Raw genomic sequence first — 24,617 nt, 5'->3', positions numbered from 1 at the left:
AACACTTACTCCTTCGGAAGTAAAATTCTTATTGAGCTTGTCCAGTTCTTTCTTTATTGCAGAGAAGGTACCTATTATGTCACTCAGTAACACTTTCTCCTGTTTGGGAAAAAAATACGGTCACATTAACAAAATGTGACAATGTAGTATAACAAGCATAAACAGGCTGCCTTTGTATTAATCTGTGCTTTACGTCAGTTCCACAGTGCGAGCTGGAGACATCAGAACAAGCCAACACTTACTCTGTTGTTCAAAACAAAATTAATTTGTTTTGGGTTATTAAAATGCATATAACAAAAAATAAGGTTACACTGCTCTAACCAAAACTATGCTCTGAGTTATTAATTGTGTTTATACACATATGGATTTTTGCAAGATTAAACAGTGAATAAGTATATTAGCACAAAAAAAACTGTCATTTGGAAAATCCCATGCAACATGTGCATAAATAAGCAGTTTGATAAATGGAAGTACAAGTTTATCTAGCTTAATGAAGTCACTTTTAGAACGCATATTCAATAAATAAATAAATAACATACATATATATACAGTTATGGGAAAACAGTACACCCTTCATCAATTCTGTGGTTCTAATTTCCCATTGGGATTAATAAAGTATCTATCTATCTATCTATCTATCTATCTATCTATCTATCTATCTATCTATCTATCTATCTATCTATCTATCTATCTATCTATCTATTAATGAGGGTCTAAATCATATTGTGTTGTCATTACTAACTTGTATAACTACAGAAATCTAATCTTAGGTGACAAGGAAAACATAACAGATTTCAATATATTGTTTTTTTCCAAAAATTAAGTAAATATTCAGTAACAATTTGGGAAAAAATAAAACTGATGTCACATTACATAACTTTTAGTTGTGGGGCACATCAGACTTGATGACTGCAATTACTGCTCTCACTGCTGAACAATGTCAATTTAAAAGACTGAAAATATCTAGGTATGTTATATGTACCAACTATGTGTTGATCTTCCAGCACAGTCCTGCTTGCCCATTTTTGTGCCTGACAATAATAGCTTATTGCCTGACAAGAGCCCAGTACTGTACAAATTGTTAACAGCTATGGCAAGTTCAGCCACGATACTGGCCCTTTTTTTTTTTTTTACATACTGTAGTGGTATGTGAAACATGAGATATTAGACAAATAAGCTTTTCTTCTGTTTGTATGGTCAACAACATGAGCATTCCTTTTATCTCATCACTCTCATGCACACAGCTCACCCCTACAACTAAAGACAAAATCAAACCTGTTTGAATTTGTTGGGGAAAGTTGTGAACTAGTTAGAGCAAGTTGCTGGGTATATCAAATTAAACAACTGAAATTAAACAAGTGTGCTTCTGACTTGCTAAGATTATATAAATGAAGGCTATGACTGAAAAGCACTGGAAAATTCATGTAATGTAAGATGGCCTTAAATACACCCTTTCAACTCCGTCAATAATTAACAAGAGTACTTAGCAGCCAGGTGTAGCTAATCAGTTACTAGGAAGTGTGACTACCTCTATATCAGAAAAACATTTGGCAGTTTTTACTTTTTATAAAGCATTTCTTTTTTGATTAAGATCTCTTTAATAATATAGAACACTTACCCCTTTGGAAATCAGAATGTCATTCTTAGCAATGACCATAAAATACATAAATGTAAGCAGACTAGTCACAAAAAACACTTTTAAAACATTTCTTACTTAATATGTCTTTAATAATAAAGACCACTTACTTTTTCTGAAATCAGAATGTCATTCAGCTTGTTTAGTTCTTCCAAGACTGCAAAGTCTTCATCTCTTATATTGTGCTGTGTGTAAATAGTAAAGACCGGATGAAAGAATCAGCTTTTGAGAGTGGGGTGAAGACTTCACAACACAAAACAAGAGCTTCTGTTGTTCAAAACAGAATATTAATTTATTTTTCTTTTTAGGTTATTAGAAAAGTTCATATGCCAAAAATCAGGTTAAATTTCTGTTATAAACTGAATCATCTATTAACTTCTACCAGGAACAAATTCAAATGCATCTACAACTATTTTTAATTGTATTTAAAGCACATGCATAGTGAATATGACATGTTTGCAGATGTGTAGGTATATTAGCATACAAGAAGTTTGCCTCTTGGGTAAACACCCATGCAGAACCCTCATGAGTAAGCAGTAGAGAGGTTGTACACATGTAAATGTTTAAACAAATGGATAAATTGATGTAAATCAAACTGTGTTAATAAATTTACTTTGTAATGATAGTGGGAATAAATAATGAAGTGACTGAAGGAATCAATACATTGTGGTGGACGGCCGGAGCCCCTGACCAGCTGGGACGCCCCTTCAGCATATTTTCTGGGGGAGCAAGCATGGGAGGACCCAATACCTCCCCCTGGATGCAAGATGGCAGCCTCCCTGGGTTGCAGCGGTGCCTCTGTATCCCGCAGGGCTTCATGGGATTTGGAGTTTGGTGCAGCCCTGTTGGGTTCCGCAGGCACCGCCAGGGGGTGCTGCAGTGGGAGCTGCTGGGCCCTTGTGGGCAATATTTTTGCCACACCTGGAAGTGCAGCCGGGTCTCGGCAATCAAGCACCTGGAGCAATTCGGGGTGCCTAATAAAAGGAGCCTGTGGCCACCCTTCGGAAGCTGAGTCGGGAGGAGGAGGACAACGCTTGACAGGAGGAGTGGTGGAAAAGAGTTGTTGTGTGCTTTGCTTTAGCTATTTGGTGTGCTTGGGACTGTGTTCGGGCTGAGGGACACAGGGAAGACATGGACCTCAGCTGAAGAAAATAAAATCTTTTGTTGATTTTAACGTGCCTCCTTTGTGAGTCTGTGTCGGGTCAGGTGCATATACAGCACCTTTTACAACATGCACAAAAAGTGAAGAGATAAAGAAATAAATAACATACCAAAAGCAAAAGCAGGCATGTATTGTCTGCATCATTTACATGGTCAGGTTTTACTTTTGTTGTGTTACTTATTTCATTCATTCATTCATACTAAATAAGTAACTTAATTAAAGCAGGTGATTGTTTGAGCATAAAATGCATACATTTCAAAAGATTTTTATAAAGAGAAAACCAATAAAGTATTTCTAAATATGTCAGAACATTTGTTTTGTTGGTTAAACTCATGCAACACCTTCCTACGTAAGCAGTAGAGGGCTGCTATACTGTACATGGAAATGTTGGATACAGGATGAATGGATAAAAGTATTCACCTGTTTAAGTGAAGATTCTTTTTAAACATATTTGAAATCAATTAAATAAACACTTAAATAACAATAAAAAAGCTAAAAGAGCACCAACCTTCTTGTGTGGTATTTAACAATGAGCATAAAATAAATAATTCTTAGAAGATTAGTCAAGCAAGCGGAACACTTATTAAGCATTCCATATTTTTTCTATAAAGCTTTCCTGCTGTAGTTAAGGTGTTTTAATAATATAGAACACTTACCTTTTTTGAAATCAGAATGTCATTGAGCTTGTGTAACTCTTCCTTTATTCCAGAGACTCTATCTCTTTTCTTCCTCAGTAACCAGTATGCCTGTGGGAAAATGGATATGGTCAGACTCAAAAAAAAAAAGTATAATTTAGTAGTTCATAAGGGAAAAGAAGCATTCTTCTTATTAGTTCGGTAGTGTAGGCTGGAGATATCAGGACAAAGAAAGGCAACTCCCCATGTTCTAAGCAAATGAATTAATTTACTATCTCATTCTATCTAGGTTTCTGAAAAGACTACATGGCAAAAATGAGGTAAACCTGGTGTCATCAACATAATGAACAGTACTTTCTTAATGGGAGTAAATTCAAAAAGTTAGAATTCCTCTCACTAGATGAATGATGTGCATGCAATGTATGCAATCAGCATTCTGTCTTCTCAGAATGATAGAAACATTTTTGGTTATAAATAGTTTTGTTTGGTTAACACTTACCCCTTCTGAAATTGAAATGTCATTCAGATTGTACAGATCTTTTTTTATCTCATGGACTGCATCTTTTACATCACTCAGTAACCATTTATCTTGTGTAGAAAGAGATAGGGTGGATTCAGAAAGATTTCAGGCCCCTTCACTTTTTCCACATTTTGCTATGTTGCAGTCTTGTGCTAAAATCATTTACATTCATTTTTCCCCATCAAGCGACACTCAATATTCCAGAATGACAAAGCAAAAACAGGAATTTAGAAATTTCTGAAAATATAGTAAAAATGGAAATGGAAAATATCACATTGACAGAAGTATTCAGACCCTTTATTCAGTACTTCACTGAAGCCCTTTTGGCAATGATTACACTCTGGAGTCTTCTTGGGTCTAACCTTACTTTGGGAATGTTATGCAATTCTTGTCTTCAGATCCTATGAGGCTCTGTCATGGTCAATGGAGAATATTGGTGGGCAGCTATATTCAGGTCTTTTCTGAGATGTTTGATTGGGTTCAAGTTCAGACTCTGGCCAGGTAACTCAAGGATATTCACGGAGTTGTCCCCAAGACACTCAGTGTTATCTATGCTTTATGCTTAAGGTCGTTATTCTGTTGGAAGGTAAACTTTGGGTCCATGCTGAGGTCTACAGTTCTCTGAGGAAGGTTCTCTTTAAGAATATCTCTGTACTTTGCTCCATTCAGTTTTCCTTCAACCCTGTCTAGTATCTCAGTTCCTGACACTGAGAAACAACCCAACAGCATGATGCTGCCACCACCATGCTGTACTGTTGGAATAGTATGGAATATATGGGGATTAGTGCCTGGTTTCCTCCAGACATACTATAACATTAATCTTGGTTCATCAGACAGGAAATTTTGTTTCTCTCAGTCTGAGAGTTCTTTGGTGCCTTTTCTGTAACTTCCAATAAGCCTTACATGTGTCTTTTACTGAAGAGAGACTTCTCACTGGACACTTTGTGGTCAGATCAGTTAAGAGTTTCACTAATGGTTGTCCTTCTGGATGTTTACTCATTCCCCAAACAAGTTGTCTGGAGCTCAGGTGGAGTGACAATCAGTTTCTTGGTCACCTCTTGTACCATAGCCCTTCTCTCATGATCACTCAGTTTAGCTGGGTAGCCAGCTCCAGTTACAGTTGGGGTGGTTTGAAACCTCTTCCATTTAAGAATTCCAAAGGCAACTGTCCTCTTTGAAACCTTCAAAGCTTCAACAAATATTTGTAGCCTTCCTGAGATCATACCTGTTCACACTTGTCTCAAAGCTCTGCAGACAATATGTTTGACTTCATGGCTTGGTTTTGCTGTGATACACATTGTTAACTGTGGGACCTTCTATAGACAGGTGTGTGTGCCTTTCCTAATCATGACCATTCAATTGAATTGACCACAGGTAGATCCTAAACAATGTGTAGAAAATCTTAATGATGGTCACTAGAATGGGATACTCATGAGCCAAATTTCAATTGTTATAGCAAAGGTGGGGGGAAATTAATTTAAGTGATTTTGCATTGAGCTGCAACACGGTAAAATGTGAAAAAAAGTTAAAGCGTCTGAATACTTTCTGAAGGCAGTGTATAGTTACACGAGAAAAGAAAAAATATTCTGCACTAAAAGCAAAAATAGGTTGCTTCCTTAATCTGTGCCTTTATGTCAGCTGCATAGTGTGAGCTGGAGATATCAGGACACACTAATACTTTTAATGTTGATTGAAATAGAAAATTAATTTAATAACGTTTTGGGTTAATAAAAATGAAGTTAACCTGCTTTGACCAAAACTGTTTACTCAGTTATTATTTTGTTTGTATACATATCTGATATTTTAAGATTAAACAGTGGGTTAGCAAAGAAACATGCATGCAACACCCTCATAAATATGCAGTTGAGTGCTGCTACACACACAATACTACAACAGTAAATGTTGGATACAGGATGGATGGATAATTCCCCCGATAGTAAAAGTTCCCCTGTTTCAATTTTTGAATATATTTGGAATAAATAAATAACACCCCAAAAGCTAAGAGAGAGCTGAGAGAGTACCAACATTTTGTAACTAGTTAAGGATAAAACTCATAAATGTAAGATGATTAGTCATGTAAGTCTGTAAAGCTTTGTGGTTGTTTTTAACATACCTTTGATAGTACAGAACACTTACCTCTTCTGAGGTCTCATTAAGCTTGTCTAATTTTTCCTTTATCATTGAGAATCTGTCCCTTGTTTTCATGGAAGTCCAGATTTCCTGTGTGAAAAAGGATTTGCTCAGATTCAAAATTATATATATATATATATATATATATATATATATATATATATATATATATATATATATATATATATATAGCGCCCTCCACAATTATTGGCACCCCAGAAAATATAGGCTCATAACACAAAAAAGAGGGAAATCCAACCTTTAATTGAAGCACATGTATTCATTGGGAAAAAAATCCCACATTAAGAAATACATTTTTTTACATGAAATCATTAGTTATTAGCACCCCTGCTGTTAATATTCTGTACAACCCCCTTTTGCCAACAAGACAGCACTTAATCTTCTGCTATAACATTTCACAAGGTTGGAGAACACAGAGAGAGATTTTTGACCATTCCTCTTTGCACAATCTTTCTAGATACTCTCTTATGCACTCTCCACTTCAGCTCACCCCACAGGTTTTTAATGGGGTTGAGATCTGGGGACTGAGATGGCCATGGGACGAGCTTGAATTTGTGTCTGCTGAGCCATTTTTGTGTAGATTTTGCCATATGTTTAGGGTCATTATCCTGCTAGAAGACCCAATGATGACCCATCTTAAGCTTTCTGGCAGAGGCCACCAGATTTTGATAGAAAATGTCCTTGTATTTCAAGGAGTTCATGATGCCATGCACCCTGACAAGGTTCCTAGGGCCTCTGGAAGAGAAACCGCTCCACAGCATCACAGATCCTCCACCATACTTTACAGTGGGCACGAGGTGGTTTTCCGCATACTCATTCTAGGATTCACGCAAGACCCACTTAGAATGTTTGTTGCCAAAAAGATCAATTTTAGTCTCATCTGACCAAAGCACATATTTCCAGTTGAAGCCCCAGTAGCGCTTAGCAAACTCCAGACGTTTACGTTTGTGATTGTAGGTGAGAAAAGGGTTTTTTCTTGCAGGTCTCCCAAACAGCTTGTTGGCATGGAGATAGCGTATTATGGTTGTCATGGAGACTTTGTGACCCCCCAACATACCACTCTTTGGTGCAGTTCTCTAACAGTGAGCTTTGGAGAATTTTTTACTTCTCTTACCATTCTCCTCACTGTGCGTGGTGACAAAATAAACGTGAGTCCTCGTCCAGCCTTGTTTGTCACTGTTCTCGTTGTTTTACACTTCTTTATTATTCCTCTGACTGTAGATACAAGCTGGTTTAGGTGAGTAGAATTACCTGACTTATGAAGGTCGACACACATCTGCCTTACTTGAACGGCATGTTCTCTTGACTTTCCCATGTTGAAAGTGGCTAAGAGCAATAGCACTCTGTGTCACGTCATATTTATACCCCAGGGACACAGGAAGTCATTAATTGCTAATTAAAAGTTCCAATCTACTCTGATCAACTTTAAAAACTAATCTAGAAATTACAAAAATGCTTCCATTACATTTATTTTATAGGAATTATTAGTGGTGCCAATAATTGTGGCTCTCATGATTTCATGTAAAAAATGTATTTGTTCATGTGGGATTTTTTTTCCCAATGAATAAACATACTTTAATTAAAGGTTGGATTTTTCTCTTTTTTGTGTCGTGAGCCTATATTTTTTGGGAAAAAAAAAGAATTTATTAGAAAACTAAGAACACATTTTAACCAGGGGTTCCAATAATTGTGGAGTGCGCTATATATATATATATATATATATATATATATATATATATATATATATATATATATATATATATATATATATATATATATATAAACGAAAAGTTTATGAAGTTCTACTTTAATGACAAAATAAACTATGTGATTAAAGTGGATATTTCGAGATTAAAGTTGACATTTCGTGCTTTTTTCACACTGTGTGCCTATTTTTTCACTGTACCCTAATAAGCTTTCATATGACACTCAGACGGTGGACTACGAGTCGCCTTTTCACGGTGACTTTGATATCTGACAACTTCTTTTTTATTTCGGCACTGTGCGACTTTGTGAACTTGAGTTTTCGAGTTTCTCTGACACGCTATGTCACTCGATCAACTTCCTTTTGTTGCTTATATAACTGTTTAAACCAACAAATAGTACGTTTTTCTTTGCCTCCTTTTGGTGTTCGCTGAAATTCTTCTATTTTTCCTCGTACTTTTGCCATTGCCTTTTCACAGAATGCTGGGCTTAAGGGCTATCTATATTGATTTGCATATTCAAAGAGGCGTAATTCTGGGAGGACTTGGGGTGGGACAGCAAGCGTGTGCGCGTGCACGTGCGTTTATTTCCACGCTGAGTGGGATTTATGTAGCGGAAGAATGCGGAAGTTGGCGAACGCACAGATTCCTGCATCTGGATTTTTCTGTGCGTAAGCACATTTCGGCTTTTGTGCTTGCGTCACGTTATAGTGCGAATTCTACGCACGGCGTTATGCATGAGGCCCCAGGTCTGCAAAAGTCAGCGAAAGGGCAGAGATGGAGAAGTTGGACACTAAACCAATAAGAGGTTTGGCTGCAGGACCAGCTATGAGCACTTCTGCTTTATTTTGACTGAGATCGAGAAAATTGTCAGCCATCCAGGATCTTAGTTCTACAAGACAGTTGTTCATCTGATTCATTGCAGAGTTACACACAGGAATATAAACCTGTGTTTAATCAGCATGACAGTGAAAAGAAATATTAACCTTCCTAAAAATAGCTCTTATGGGCTGAAGATATATAGAAAATAAAGTAGGTTCAAAAATGGTTCCCTGAGGAATGCAACATTTAACAGGAACAGTATATGTAAAAGAGGAATTGAAAGTCACTGAAAGTGTCTACCAGTAAGATATGACCTGATCCAGTTAAGTGCACCCTTTTAAGCCCCACTAGACATTGAAGCTGCAACAGCAAGATCTCATCGTCAATAATGTTAAAAGCTGCAGAAATGTATAGGAGGACAAGGACTGCAGCCCAACCTGAGTCAGTAATATGAGAGATATCATTGAATACTTTCTGGAGAGCCATCTCAACACCATGATAATGCTTAAAACCAGACTTATAGATCTCAAATTAATGATTGATATTAAGATGATCACCAATTGATTATAAATAATTCTTTCTAATATTTCAGCGAAAAATGGCAATTGGGAAATTGGGAGAAAATTAGCTAACACTCCAGGATCTAACTCTGCCTTTTTAAGACAAGGTTGCAACCCCTCACTAATAGAATCATTTATAATATAATATGCAACAAATCAGGACCCAAGACATCAAAATCTTCAAGTAAGAAGTGTGGTGGAACAACATCAAGAGGATGAATAGTAAGTTTAAGTGTGTCAATAGTATTTTTAGCTGTGAAAGTGAAACATCAAGACATTCCAGGACAATGACATGATTAACAACAGGAACTACATAGCCAGTTGGAACAAGGCCAGAGCAGATAGTATTAATTTTGCTGACAAAGATTGAAAGAAACTACTCACATGAAAGAACAGTACTGTTTAATGAAGAGCGTGGAAGACTAACCCTAGATAGGGCACTAGTCGTCTGAAGAGCATATTAAGGCACACATCCATATTCATTCATAATTGGCTAAATCAGGATCACCAAAAATCCTAATGCACACATCTGAGAAACTGACCTTTCCACCTTGAGAAAATCAATGCTACATTGGAAAAAACAAGCAAATTCCATATAGAAAGTGGCTGGGCAAAAATATAAAAATATTCTTCCACTCTTGTGACACAACAATAACCGCTAAAAGAAAATTACTTTCAGAACCACCTATGAACTTTTGAAATACTTTACTAGAATGACACTGAACTAAAAAGAAAAAATAACTTAAGACGGGCAATAATTGAGGTATGTTATGATAATTTAACCTTGTTCATTAAAATGCTTTTTGGTTCACCATAGTGACCACTGTAAAAGAGCAGAAAATAATGATTAGAAATGTATACAGAGAAGCAACACATTACTGCCCTGCCAGAGCCACATTATATTATAGATGCACCGGAAACTTAACAACATAAGTTTAATTTTAAAAGTCTAATTATTACAGATTGTGGAATGGAATTTAAAATCTATTGCTATCTTCTGTATGAAAATCTGCATGTTCTCTGTGTGGCTAGGTATTATTATAACAGAGCGTGCTTATTTAGAGTAGGACTGCCAGTGTGGAATACAGCTCTCAGCTACTCCCCGACTTGTCTCAAGCAATGTCTGGTTATTGTCCAATTAAGATGCCAAACGTATGACAAGTTTTCTGATAAGCTTATTTAAAAATATAGAAAAGATTAGAATTTCTGCTTTCTGTTGTAATCAACAAATTGTGTCAGAATGTTCTATGACCTTTGGATGAAACTGATCTTATTTTTTTCTAACTGTTTCTTTGAAGATCTCTGTTATAAAATACGGCTCATCCCCCACCCTCCTTACGAGGTCTTTTGCAAGCTGACAGGTTCTGTAACAGACCTCTGCTTTCCAAGAAGAAAAAGAAATAAAAAGATTTCTGTTTGTTCAAAATTGGTGTCAGCCTGCTGTTGTCTCGACTTCGTCCACAAGATGAAGCTTTTGTTATTTTTATGTAACTAATGATGACCCAAAATCTACATAATGCAGTAAAGCAAACAGCACAAATAAATGTGTAAGCTTCACTTGATGGGATATGCATTTATTTTATAATGTTTATTTGCCAAATTAACATTTTTTTGAAAAAAAATAATTAAAAGAAATTAAAAATTAATAAATGAAAGTCCAGTGATGTTTAAATTAGCAAGGAGGTAAAACACTAAAACCTGGGATATGTGGGTTGCAATGACCTTTTTGCCTTAAAAAAATCTGATGGGGGTAATACCAGAATTTTCCTTTTAAAAATCTGTGAGCTGCGAAGCTAATCCTACCCCCAAAAAGACACAGACGCCCCTGGAAAAAGCCCTAGGAAACCCCTAGGAAACTTAAACAGACTACCTTCACATTTCCCCTCTTCCTTCTGGCCGGCTCTGTCGCGTAATCTGCCTCCCGCGCGCTACTCCGCCTTGTCAAAAAGCCTGTGCCGACTTCTCTCTGTGGTTAAAAATTGATTTTCTGCTTCTTTCTCTCTCTCAGACTTCTGGTGCTCCTGGCATGTATTCCTCCGAAAGAGAAGAAATCCTTGGTTGCTTTTAAATGACAAGCGGAGGTGTAAACTCTTTCAAGGAGCACGTTTGAAACACTTTTAAAAGATAAATGTTTGTTTGCAGTGTCTGAATAAAAAATCGAGTTTTCTTCAACTTCCACTGGTCTTCTGTGCAATTTTGTAACCCAAGCGTGACAAATCACTACTGTGATGGGTATTTTCACGCACCATTTTAATCTCAGAAAATCAATCAAACAATGGGATGCTGGCGCCTGGACTGCCTCAGTTAACATCAGACCTTGTCCACACATACCTGGGTATGTTTTAAAATGTAGCTTTTTGTACACATTTTGGCCTTTCGTCCACACAAAAACTGTGTTTTAGGTCCCTGAAGATGGAGCTTTGGAAAAACTCCTGCCAGGGTGAAGATGTTGCATGGAAGCAAGGATTCGTCCACACATACCCGGAGTGTTTTAAAAACAGGAGTTTTCCTCCCTCATTTAAAAAAAAAATCCTGTCCTTACATGCACCATTTAAAAAAAATCTCCTTCTACCTGAAAACGCAAAAATCCACTGTCAAGAGTTCGAAACAGGCATAGATAACAAAGGGAATGTCATTTAAATGAACGGCCATGCCACTAAGACATCAATAAATGAACACTTGTAATCACAGGTGGCTTGTATGTTAAGAGAAAACCTCCCCTTTCTGTTCAAATAATAATCCATGGAATTTGTGGATGGATGCTTAATTTCTACGGAGTGTTTGATGTAGCAATGACCTCCATACCACATCCTGACCCCTCTGTTGCTCAATATGGTGATAACATAATTGTAAGTGTAAATTTAAACATGTAAAAAGTCTTATTAACAAGGTAAAAACACCAGCACTAATTTGTGCACTTTCTCCCGTTACAAGCCAAAAAAGTCTTGTGATACCCTCCGACAATGCCGTCATCTGCCAAAATACAGTGTCACCATTAGAGTGTTGTTGAGCAGACCCAGGACTTTGAATAACACTGAGATGCCATAATACAGTAACAAAGGGGTTCAGTTTAGAAGAAAACATAATTTACAGAGAGGTATAAAGCACACTAATAGAGAAAACAGTTGCTAGGGTAAAAAAGAGGTTTCTTTTCAATTCTTTAAAACTATGAAGTTCAGTTAGTGTTAAACTGATTACATTCTCAAGTCTGACATGTCTTAAAAACTACAAGTCCTATAAATCGTTAGAACATCAGATGCTAGAAAAGTGGAATGACCTCATTCTCAAAAATTCAAAAGCTTACACATGAAATACAGAATTAAAATGTCAGTAGGTATTACATAGATATGTAATGCACTCCAAATATAACAAGTAACCAGAACATTACTGTGATATGAGGGGGGACCCAAAAATAACCGGAAATATCTTTAAAACATGTTTAATTTAATTTTCTGTACAAACTACAATTAGTCTCCTTCAAAGTACTCTCCATTGGTGGAAATACACTTATCTAACCGTTTGTTCCATTGTTCGAAACATTTTTAAAATTCGTCTGAAGTAATGCCCATTAATGCTCTGGTCGTTTCTTGTTTTACCTCTTCGATGTCAGCAAAACGCCTTCCTTTCAAGTCTTTTTTCATCAGAGGGAACAAAAAGAAATCACATGGAGCTCAATCTGGTGAGTAGGGTGGGTGGTTCAGGGTTGTCATACCGTTTCTAACAATAGTTTCTGCAACACTTTTTTCAAGAAGAAAACAAAATTTCACTGCCGCGTGTTGCTCACGATAATCGGCCATCGTAAAAAAACGACGCTTGCACAAAACTGCTTTTACAAAAAAATTCACTGAACACAAGCACAACCTTCCAGACTGATGACACTTGGCAGACTGACTTGTGAGGAGTGTAACTAGATCGCCCTAGCGGCCCAACCACGTACTACAAGTACCAACCTAACAACAACAAAATTCCGGTTATTTTTGGGTCCCCCCTCGTATATGATAGAAAAGGTTATGCTGACATTTGCAATTTTTTTGGTTTCATTTACAGATTTACATAAAGATATTAGTTCCACATACACATACATGTAAAAGTAATTTAGGGGAAATAACAAGTGATAATGGAGACTATGATGTGCTGCATTCACAGCTTTATATATAAAAAGACTGTCAGCATTAAATGTAAAAGTGAATGTTATTTTTCCTCAAGTATTTTGTCTTCCAATTAAAATTGGAATTCCAGTTCCAATACGGATATAGTATTTTGTTTGTCCGTGTACTCTAATAGTCTTACAGTTGAGTGTGAAATAAACTAATCTATTTACCAGGGAATGTTTGCTGCTTTATAAACACAATCTAGAATTACTAGTTGTATGTTATAGATATATTAATAAACTGCTCAAAAAATTAAAGGAACATTTTTTAATCCGAGTATAGCATCAAGTCAAAGAAAATTCTGGGCTATTGATCTGGTCAGTTAAGTAGCAGAGGGGCTTGTTAATCAGTTTCATCTGCTTTGGTGTTAATGAAATTAACAAAAGGAACACCAGAGGGGCAACAATGAGATGACCCCCAAAACAGGAAAGGTTTAACTGGTGGAGGCCACTGACATTTTTTCCTCCTCATCTGTTTATTTCACTCGTTTTTCATTTGGTTACGGTCAGTGTCACTACTGGTAGAATAAGGCCATACCTGGACCATACAGAGTTTGGTGGCACAGGTAGTCCAACTTCTTCAGGATGGCACATCAATACGCACCATTACCTGAAGGTTGGCTGTGACTCCCAGAACAGTCTCAAGGGCTTGGAGGAGATTCCAGGAGACAGGCAGTTACTCTAGGAGAGCTTGACAGGGCCATAGAAGGTCCTTAACCCATCAGCAGAACTGGTATCTGCTCCTTTGGGCAAGGAGGAACAGAATGGGCACTGGCAGAGCCCTGCAAAATGACCTCCAGCAGCCAGACCACTGGTGTGAATGTCTCTGATCAAACAATCAGACTTCATGAGGGTGGCTTGAGGGCCTGACGTCCTCTATTGGGCCCTGTGCTCACTGCCCGGCACCGTGGAACGCGATTGGCATTGGCATTTGCTATAGAATATCAGAATTGGCAGGTCCACCACAGGCACTCTGTGCTTGTCACAGATGAGAGCAGGTTCACCCTGAGCACATGTGACAGACATGAAAGGGTCTGGAGAAGCCGTAGAGAACATTATGCTGCCTGTAACATCATTCTGCATGACCAATTTGGTGGTGGGTCAGTGATGGTCTGGGGAGGGACGAAAAGACCTCTACAGGTTAGACAATGGCACCTTGACTGCCATTAGGTATCAGAATGAAATCCTTGGACCAATTGTCAGACCCTATGTTGGTTCAGTGGGTCCTGGGTTCCTCCTGGTGCTCGACGATGCCCGGCCTCATGTGGTGAGAGTATGCAGGCAGTTCCTGGTCCAGATCTGGGAGGAGGTCCCTGAGGACACCATCCGTCGTCTCGTTAGGAGAGACGTTGTTAGGCATGCATACAAGCACATGGGGGCCATACGAACTACTGAGTATCAGTCTGAATTGCTGAAATGACATTTCGGCAAAATGGACTAGCCTGCCTGCCACATCATTTATTCTGTTTGATTTTCGGGGTGTCTTTGAAATCAACCCTCTGCAGGTTGATCATTTTTATTTCCATGAAACGATGTGGCATCCTATCGTTCCTAACACATTACTCAGTCCATATCCGTATAGATATCCAGCACAATTTTTTTCCCATTGAGATCTGATGTGTTTTCAAAGTATTCCTTTAATTTCTTTGAGCAGAATATGTATTAATAGCCCCAGCATATCTGGAAGCCTGTAAGAAGTAACTACTGTTTTAATGGGGTCAACTGACCATGGTTAAGAAAGGCATTTTATTTAAACAGTAGATGCATATTCTAGGGGCAACATGGTGGCGCAGTGGGTAGCGCTGCTGCCTCGCAGTTGGGAGACCTGGGGACCTGGGTTTGCTTCCCGGGTCCTCCCTGCGTGGAGTTTGCATGCTCTCCCCGTGTCTGCGTGGGTTTCCTCCGGGCGCTCCGGTTTCCTCCCACAGTCCAAAGACATGCAGGTTAGGTGGATTGGCGATTTTAAATTGGCCCTAGTGTGTGCTTGGTGTGTGGGTGTGTTTGTGTGTGTCCTGCAGTAGGTTGGCACCCTGTCCAGGATTGGTTCCTGCCCTGTGCCCTGTGTTGGCTGGGATTGGCTCCAGCAGACCCCTGTGACCCTGTGTTCGGATTCAGCGGGTTGGAAAATGGATGGATGGATGGATGTAAGTAAACAACTAAAGATCATGCACAATACCAAAGTTACAGTATGGTGGATATGGGAAAGACAGTACAGTGGAACCTCGGTTCACGACCATAATTCGTTCCAAAACTCTGGTCGTAAACCGAGTTGGTCGTGAACCGAAGCAATAATTCTCCCATAGGATTGTATGTAAATACAATTAATCCGTTCCAGACCGTACGAACTGTATGTATATATGTATATATATATGTATATATATATATATATATATATATATATATATATATATATATATATATATATATATATATATATATATATATTAGTTTTTAAGCACAAATATAGTTAATAATACCACAGAATGCACAGCGTAATAGTAAACTAAATGTAAAAACATTGAATAACACTGAGAAAACTAACACTGCAATAGTTTGCGCTATAGTGCTAGGAACCGCTCGCTAAAAACACTTTTTTTAATGAGTTTTAAGCACAGGGGAAAAAATGAACATTTGAAAAATCCGTAATTTAATAAACCACCAAGAAAAGTAACATTGCAACAATGCAGGCTACGAACCGATCACTGTAAATAGAACTGAAAACAAAAACAAGCCTTCTCTACCTTATGCGTCCCTTGCTCTCTCTCTCTCCAGCGTCTGTGTGTGTGTGTGCGTGCCTCTCTCTTTTGCGAGCCTGGAGCGCCTGTGTGTGAGTCTCCCTAGCCTGCTCCTGTGTGTGCTCGCCTCTCTCTCCCGCGCCTGTGTGTGCATGTCTGTTTTGCTAGCCTGGAGCGTAAAAAGCACGTGAGCGTTCCACCCCCCCCCCCCCCCCCGTAACAATGCAGCAGTATAAACACTTTTTAAATGAGTTTTAAGCACAGGCACAAGATGCAATAGTGAATGCTGTAAGAGATGTGACCAATGAACTAAGGAATATAAGGGCAGTACTATGTGATATTTACCACAATTTAAATGAATTGGTTCAAAAATAAATGCTGCATCTGATTACCTGTTTTTCCATTGTTCTAATTACATTCAAAGATCCAAGAGGACATTTGGAAGAAGATCTCTTAATCAATATATCAGAAAAGGAGTGGAAGGTAGCAAAGCAGAGAATTCACTCGAGCTCCATATGCGCAAAGCATAGAATTATTCAACTAAAAATTATATATCGAGCTCATCTGTCTCGCTTAAAACTGTCCAAAATGTTTCCAGGGCAGGATCCAACCTGCGAACGCTGCAACCAAGCTCCTGCCTCACTGGGTCACATGTTTTGGGCCTGCACCAAACTAACATCATTTTGGACCAAAATTTTTAAGTGCCTTTCAGACAGCCTTGGTATCACAATCCCTCCTAACCCATTAACAGCTGTGTTCGGTGTTCTTCCAGACGGACTTGAAGTGGAAAAGGACAAGCAAACGGTGATTGCATTCACTACACTTTTGGCACGCAGACTTATTCTGTTAAATTGGAAGAATCCTAATTCTCCCCTGATAAGTCAGTGGGAAACAGATGTTTTATATTATTTGAAATTGGAAAAAATCACATTCTCAGTTAAATGATCTGTACAAATTTTTTTCAAAACCTGGCAGGATCTAATCAATAATATTTTAGAATAAGAGAAATAACTATTACCGCATTTAATTCCCTCCTCCATCTCTTATTTACATATATATTTATTTCTCCCTTTCTTTTGTTTATTGTTGCCTTATTAACCCTTTAACCGCCAACTCCCTAAATATTCCCCACGCCAGGCGAAATCTGAACAATTTTCGTTTTTTTACTTTTTTACATTTTTTTTACATTTTTTACATTTATTCAAGCAGTATTGACCACTAAATGTTGTGCAAGTTCTAGAAATGGGCAAACACATAATAAAACACAAAATGTACCTTTCCTCAGGCTTCCACAACAATAAACTTTCATCAACTGTAACTGACGGTCCTGGCATGTAGGGCAACTGAAATGCTTCAAATAAATGATCAATCAAAGGACGTAGCTTGAACAAGCGGTCGCGGTTTGGATCTTTCTTATCTGGCTCATTTCTGTTGTCATTCAAATGAAAGAATTTCAGCAGCAAAGAGAATCGGTTACGTGTCATGATAGCTGCAAAAATAGGTGTTGCATACATAGGATCTGTAGACCAGTACATCTCAATATCTGGTTTTCTGATTATTCCCATCAACATCAACATCCCAATGAATTTTTTCATTTCGTTTTCATCAGTGTCTACCCAAGCACGAACACTGGAATGTGGAGGTAAATTGGGATTTTTCTCAATAAACTGTGCTGCATACAGATTTGTCTGATGAACAAAATGTCTGATCAAATCAGGTGACACAAACAGCTCATAAAACTGCTCAGCAGTGTAATTGTTTACATCAACAGTAAAGCCACACGTTTCCTCAAACGGATGCAGAAAAGGTAGTTCACCTCAGGCAGCAGTCCAGTTGAGATGCTGGGGATACACCCACTCATCGCCATCATCCGATGCGCCGTCATTCACAGTATCATGCAGTGCACGTTGCTGATCATCATTGTCGCTAAAATCTTCTTCAGAACTGCTACAATCATGATCAGAATTATTGTCCAAAATCGCCTGCAAAACCTCACTTGAAGTCAGTTTACGTTTCGCCATATTCACAGCTTTCACTTTCGGCCAATACAAGCGCAGAGTTGTCGAAATACAACGTAGTAATAATACCCACGCCAAACTGTCAGTTATACTACGCGCCAGGCATTCACATAACCACAGGCAAATGTGTCGGATAATTCCGGCAGTAAGGCGTCAGCATTAAAGCTACGATGCCGGATATATCCGGCAGAGGGCGGTTAAGGGGTTAAAAAGCCCTAAGCAATTCTCCTTTGGCTAAGCTCTCCTTCTCAGTAGTGGGGTTTGATTTGTCTTCAATTTTGTTTGGTTATAAATTGATCTATTTGTATGGAATGATTACATAAAAATTAATTAAAAAAAAAAAAAAAATTATATTCAAACAAAGCTGTAACACTTTCCAATTTGGCTGATCATTTCGTGGGTCAGGGTAGGTTCATCATACTGCATCTCTTCAGGTACGGGCAAGCCACGATTGTGTGCCACATTATGCAGGACTCTACATACCAGCACAATGCAAAACACTTACTATGGACTACAGAGAAGCATATTAATTGAGTAGAAATGTTTTCTATTTACATAAGCAAATTCTTTCTCTGAAAGCGCCTTTATAGCATAGCATTGGCCAAGCTACACAACGGATCAATTCTCTGCTCTTTATATGGCTATTTGCGGTGACTCGATGTCTTTAAAAGAACTGCTTGCCTTTTGCCGCGCTAGCTGGAAAAAGCATCTGCGACTGCACGGAGCTGCCATTTTTATAGGCTCTCCAGCTATATATGCTGTAATGCCAGTTCATTCTTTTGGCTGATGTAACTTGCCCAGTGCCATTGCAATAGCATTGTATGTGCAATTGACCGCTCTGATTACATTTGGGAAACCGGACATTGCTGAGTATTGCACTTTGATGTTTCGCAGTTCAATCACAGTGTAAGGAATTCTTATATATGTGGATGACAAACAAATCATGCAATCATATGCAGCTGGCATGGTGTGATTCAGTGACATTTGTGAAATACACGATCGGTTAGCAGGTTCAGGTTGAAAAGCTCCTGTGGTTAAAAACCCAGTAGTGGACAGAACTTGCAAAGGACCAGGTAGAGCACAATTTCTCAAAGTCTGCCTTTGTAAAGCCGACGCAGGTTCAGCACACAGCTCCAAGAGGAGAGCTTTTAGAAGTCGAAATCGACTTAGAAATCAGTCATCATCATCATCATCATCATCATCTATAAATAAACATTCCCTTCTAATTCTTCCATTTGCGATGTCTTCTAACAACGATATAGCAGTTATGGTAGTTGGAACAGTTTGGCCACTCCATGCACCATTATATTTTTACAGAATGATTTCAATGAAGTGAATTAAATTTGTAAACAATATGCAATTAATTTCAGTGTATTTTATAAATTCCTCATTATTGCTGCGAATATGAAAAGAAAGGTAAATGGCACAGAAACAGTAGCACTGCTTTGACACTAGGTGCTACCAGCTCACAAAACCAAGCAGAAACATTCAAGGAAGGGGGCTACTGAGAAAATCTGCGTAGCTTTACACCAAGTTTAGTTTTTATACATCTCAAAGTGTGCGCGGAAACAGCTGCACGCAATATTTTTGTGCCTATGCTCTGTGTATACATGAGGTCCCATGTGAGGATACGTTAATCAAAGCCAAAGTCAAAACCAGACATGTGTCCTGTTGTTTAGTACTACCAAAATGCTAATCAAAAAACTATTGAAAAGAAACAAAAGAAATAAGTCTGGAGTTGGGTATACTAAAGAACATGCAATAAATGCACACAAAAGGCTGTTTTTTAAAAAAATTGGCAAACTCAGATAATAACATGTCTGATGCACCGCTTTTCATATCATCATTTAGATGGTGTTAAGTATGTCATTTTTGGACATGTGCTCTGTAGCTAACAACACTGTGTTGTAACAATGGCAATTCAAAATCACTGTGCTAATAAAAAATAGAAAAAATGTCACACTTACTTTTATTAATAAATAAAAGAATAATATTAGCAATAAATAAGTGCAAAATATAGAGCAGCACTTCAGAAAAACAAAAAATAGGGCAGCTAAGAACAAAAAGAAACAAACTCACAGAATCTTTTAAAATATACAGAATAAAAACAGTATTAGGTTTTCCAAAGAGAAATTCAAAAGAGAAGAGAGGCAATCAGGTTCAGTAAACACTAAACTGAATACAGTGGCCAAACTCAAGAAGAGTGAGCAGAATGTGTAATATTTACTTGGGCAATGGAACAAAAACGAAAACAAACCCTGACAGCAAATTGCTCAAGGAAGAAATCTCAGTGTTGTATTCAATGTCTCTTTTTCTTGAAAAACAAAGTACAGATATGTATTAAGGAAATGGCTCACTTCTTTACAAATAACCAAATGACCATGAGACAACATCACAGTGATGTCACGTGCACTCTTGTAAGCCCCCTAACCATACTTGGTTAACAGCAACAGAAACACAAAATGTTGCTTATGGTGAATTAACTAGAAGAAATCCTGAAAAGGGTGAAAAAAAGGAGATTTATTCAGGCATGGCTGTTCATTCTACATCTAGATCTTAGTTTGTGCCTTTTCCTGTTTTAATTTTCACACTCTGGCTTGTTACGATTTTGTCCTTTTGACACTTAATGAAGCCAATGAGGCTGGTCTCTTTATTTCTCTAGAACCTCCTCTCTGATGGAACAAACTCAGTTTAAAGCTTTTTTCCTGAACAAAAAATGTTGGCACTGACCCTATTCTGAGAATGACAGGCCGGGGCCTCATGCACAAATGGTGCCTACACACAAAAATGTTGTTTATGGCTGTTTCCCCGCTCACATCACAATGTATAAAAACTAAACTTAGCGGAAGGCCACGCACGTTCTCATGGCAGTATCCCTCTTGCGTACTCATGTTTCTGCTCGGTTTTGCACCCAGCATCAAAGCAGTGCTGCTGTTCCTGTGTGATTTCCCTTTATTTTTAAGGTTCATACCCATGACATGGGCTTTATCAATTACACAGAAGTTAACCACATATTGCTTAGAAATTTAAGGCTCCAGATTGTAATCAACATGTAACAATACAATGGTGCACAAAATGGCCAAACTATTTCAAACACCACAGCTGCTTCATAATATGATAAGGAGATGGGAATCACTGTCTCTTGACTGTGCAAATTTTATTTTGGAAACTTTAATCAGTGTACACTGAGCGAAACGCTGCATAATTTTTAGTAGCATGTCACTTGCCCAACTCATCACAATACACTACTTGATCAGTACTATGGGAAGATCAAAGGCACTAATGAATCTAGAGCAAAGCCATTAATTAATTCATCGGATCATAACTGCCTTCAACTTATTTCTATCTATAAACACATTTTTAAAAGAGAAAAGCCAGAAAGTAAACAAATGAAAGTCTGGGACGAGGATTTTGTTGAGCATCTGCATGGCTGTTTTGAATGCACTAACTGGTCCGTATATAAAGAATCCTAAGCAGGTGTTGATGAACTGATGGACACTGCATTTGTATAAAGTTCTGCGAGGACAGCGTAATTTCTGTGAAATCAGTCAAGATATACCCTAACAATAAGCCATGGATTACCAGAGGCATTTAAACATGGAACATGAACTGAACAGAAAGAATTACAGAAGGAGGTGAAACATGAAATCAGGTGGGCAAAGCTGAAGTATAAGAACAAAGCTGAGAATGAAATGCAGACTGATAACCTGGGTTCATTGTGGAATGGCATGAAGATGATGGCTGCCATTCATAGAAAAAACAACAATTGTGTTGAACTGGCAGGGGTTAAAACTGACTATTAGTTAATGACTCAAAACTTCAATTAATTTTATTCAACATTTGAATGCACACATCTTTGCTTTGGAAATTAGTCAACAAAAGAACAGGGTAATGGAGGCAGGAGTCGGCCCTTCTTTGATCAGAATGATGTCAGAAAGATCCTTAAACTAAAACAAAAAAAAAAAAAAAAAGTTTGGTTCCAGACAAAATAATTGGACATCTTCTTCACTCCTATGAAGTGCAGAGCAGCTTTCTCCAGTATTTCACTCCTTATTTGAGATGTCTTTGGATTTACAGAAAGTAAACAGCTTATGGAAACAGGCAAATATTATTCTTTTAGCAAAAAACTACATGCCCCAAAACATTAACCAACTTCAGACCGGTGGCATTAACTTCTCATGTCAAGAAATCCTTTGAGAAGTTAATTAAGAGACACCTACTTAACAAAAACCAGGCCTATCACGATCTTTACCAATTTGGCTACATTTTCTTACAGAGGGGTGCAGAAAACCATAGCAGCACTTCTGAATTTATCATATTAGCACTTGAAAAGATAATAACCAAGCAAGATTGTCATTTATTGATTTCTCATCTGCTTTTAATATAATAAACTCATACTTTTAGTTGACTAACTGAATGATCAGTTCTGTTCAGACCCTAACTTGGTGTGGTGGATTCTGGAATTTTTAACAAAGAGAAGAGAAAGAGTAAGTGTTAATGGCTGTTCTTCTGATAGCCTAAGAATATCTTGGTATCCCCCAAGGTTGCTGGTTATCACCTCTGTTCTGCCTCACATGTTGTTAGCTGTTAGCTATTATTTGTTGAACTGTGCTCCCCCTTTATCTTGTCATTTATTAACACACCAGTCAGTCACATCCCACACTCACAGTGGTTTCATTAAAGACTATGAAACTTGAGTAAAGCATGTAGGTCCCATAATAAACATTTGAATACAATACACCCCATGTGTCTCACATAGGCACCCCTTTATCTCTTGTTTCAGTCACGTCCGAAGCATATCTTTAAGGTATATAAACCCCTGGGTCTGGTTAGCTGTGGTACGCAGCAATCTGAACCTCTGTCTACGCGCTTCTCTTTGTCTTGATCCAACTGTGGAAGTCACTTGCCTTGTAAGCATCTTTTAAAGCTTCATTGTTTAATGTAAACTGTCTGCTATGTATTGCTTTGTAAATCATTCTTTATTGTCTTTGGTTATACAACTGTATATACCTGTATGTTTCTTTTGTATATATTTCAGTTTACAACGAGGTACGTCCAGTAAAAGCCTTCAAGAAAGCTCACCCCTTGTCGTTTTTATGTGGATGTGCTGAGTTATTTAAGCTCTCTGTGGCCACATTGCATGGACAGTTCGGAGTGAGGCAGAAAAACCTCTATTGTTTATTTGATATACTGTACTAGTGACTACAGAACAGACATATCCTGGAATTTGCAGATGACTCTGTTATTGTGAGGCTTTTACAAGAGAAGGAAGACAACCATGGACTTGTTGTTGATATGTTTGTACAATGATGTGATTGTTCCTTTTCACATAAGAAATATAAACATCTACAGATTTCTTACAGTCCACTATGACTCCTAAATCCTTCTCATAAGGAGTACTCTCGATTTTCCGACCCATTTTATATTCAAACCTAACATTTTTACTTCCTATATGTAATACTTTACATTTACTGACATTAAATTTCATTTGCCACAAATCTGCCCAAGCCTGTATGCTATCCAAGTCCTTCTGTAATGACTTAACGGATTTCAAATTATCTGCCAATCCACCTACTGTATCTTGGTATCATCTGCAAACTTAACCAGCTGGTTACTCATATTCCTATCTAAATCATTTATATATGTTAAAAATAGCTGCGGCCCTAGCACTGAACCCTATGGAACACCACTCTTAACATCGGCCAGTTCTGATGAGGTTCCTCGCACCATCACCTTCTGCTTCCTGTGTCTCAGCTAATTCTGCACCCATCTAAAAACTCATATGGCGCCTTATCAAATGCTTTCTGAAAGTCAAGATAAATAACATCATCTGCTCCACTTTGATCGTATCCTTTTGTTGCCTCTTCATAGAATTTCAGCATGTTAGTAAAACACGACCTCCCTCTTCTGAGCTCATGCTGACTGTTCTGAAAACCTCCAGTACTTGTCATGTGCTGCTCAATCTTATCCTTAATAACACATTCCATTAATTTTGATGTGATGCATGTTAAGCTTACTGGCCTGTAGTTGCTTGGATCTGCCCTGTTACCTTTTTTTATATAATGGGATGATATTTGCCATTTTCCAGTCCTTCAGAATCTCTCCAGTGCGCAGTGACTTCCTAAAAATATGCACCAAGGGTTTTTTATCTGTACTCACTAGGCTCCTTAAGAACTTGAGGGGAAATAACATGTGGTCCTGGTGATTTGTTTGATTTCATCTTATTTAATCTGATCAGTACTTCTCCCTCTACAATTTCCAAATCCCTCAGTACCTCCTTGGTAGTCCCATTTACCTCTGGGAGGTTATCCACTTCCTTACTTGTGATCACCTCAGAAAAATGTAAGTTTAGGGCATCCACTAATTCTTAGGATCTTCTTTCACCTTATCTGCTACATTCCTCTCCAACTGTCTTTTAGCCTCCCTGATATCCTTCTTAATGGTTGCTCTCATATTCTCATACACTCTACGATTCATTTTGCAATCATTAGTCTTATACGCCTAATAAAGCAGTTTTTTAGGTAT

The 24,617-nt window shown here is 38.0% G+C and overlaps 1 protein-coding gene across 1 annotated transcript in view; it reads right to left on the bottom strand.

Moving 5' to 3' along the window:
• LOC114644562 (uncharacterized) overlaps nucleotides 1-24,617 on the bottom strand; it is a 337,895-nt gene that overhangs the window by 304,425 nt on the left and 8,853 nt on the right. The window contains exons 2-5 of the mRNA XM_051934772.1: nucleotides 6,090-6,173; nucleotides 3,455-3,544; nucleotides 1,747-1,821; nucleotides 10-99 (exon numbers count right to left, since the gene is read on the bottom strand). Coding sequence (XP_051790732.1) covers nucleotides 10-99; nucleotides 1,747-1,821; nucleotides 3,455-3,544; nucleotides 6,090-6,173 — 339 coding nt within the window. The remainder of the gene's footprint in view (nucleotides 1-9; nucleotides 100-1,746; nucleotides 1,822-3,454; nucleotides 3,545-6,089; nucleotides 6,174-24,617) is intronic.

Source organism: Erpetoichthys calabaricus, chromosome 12 (genome assembly GCF_900747795.2).
Source record: "Erpetoichthys calabaricus chromosome 12, fErpCal1.3, whole genome shotgun sequence".
Taxonomy (NCBI): domain Eukaryota; kingdom Metazoa; phylum Chordata; class Cladistia; order Polypteriformes; family Polypteridae; genus Erpetoichthys; species Erpetoichthys calabaricus.
Note: the sequence above shows the minus strand (reverse complement) of the source record. Positions and strands in the feature narration are given on the sequence as shown.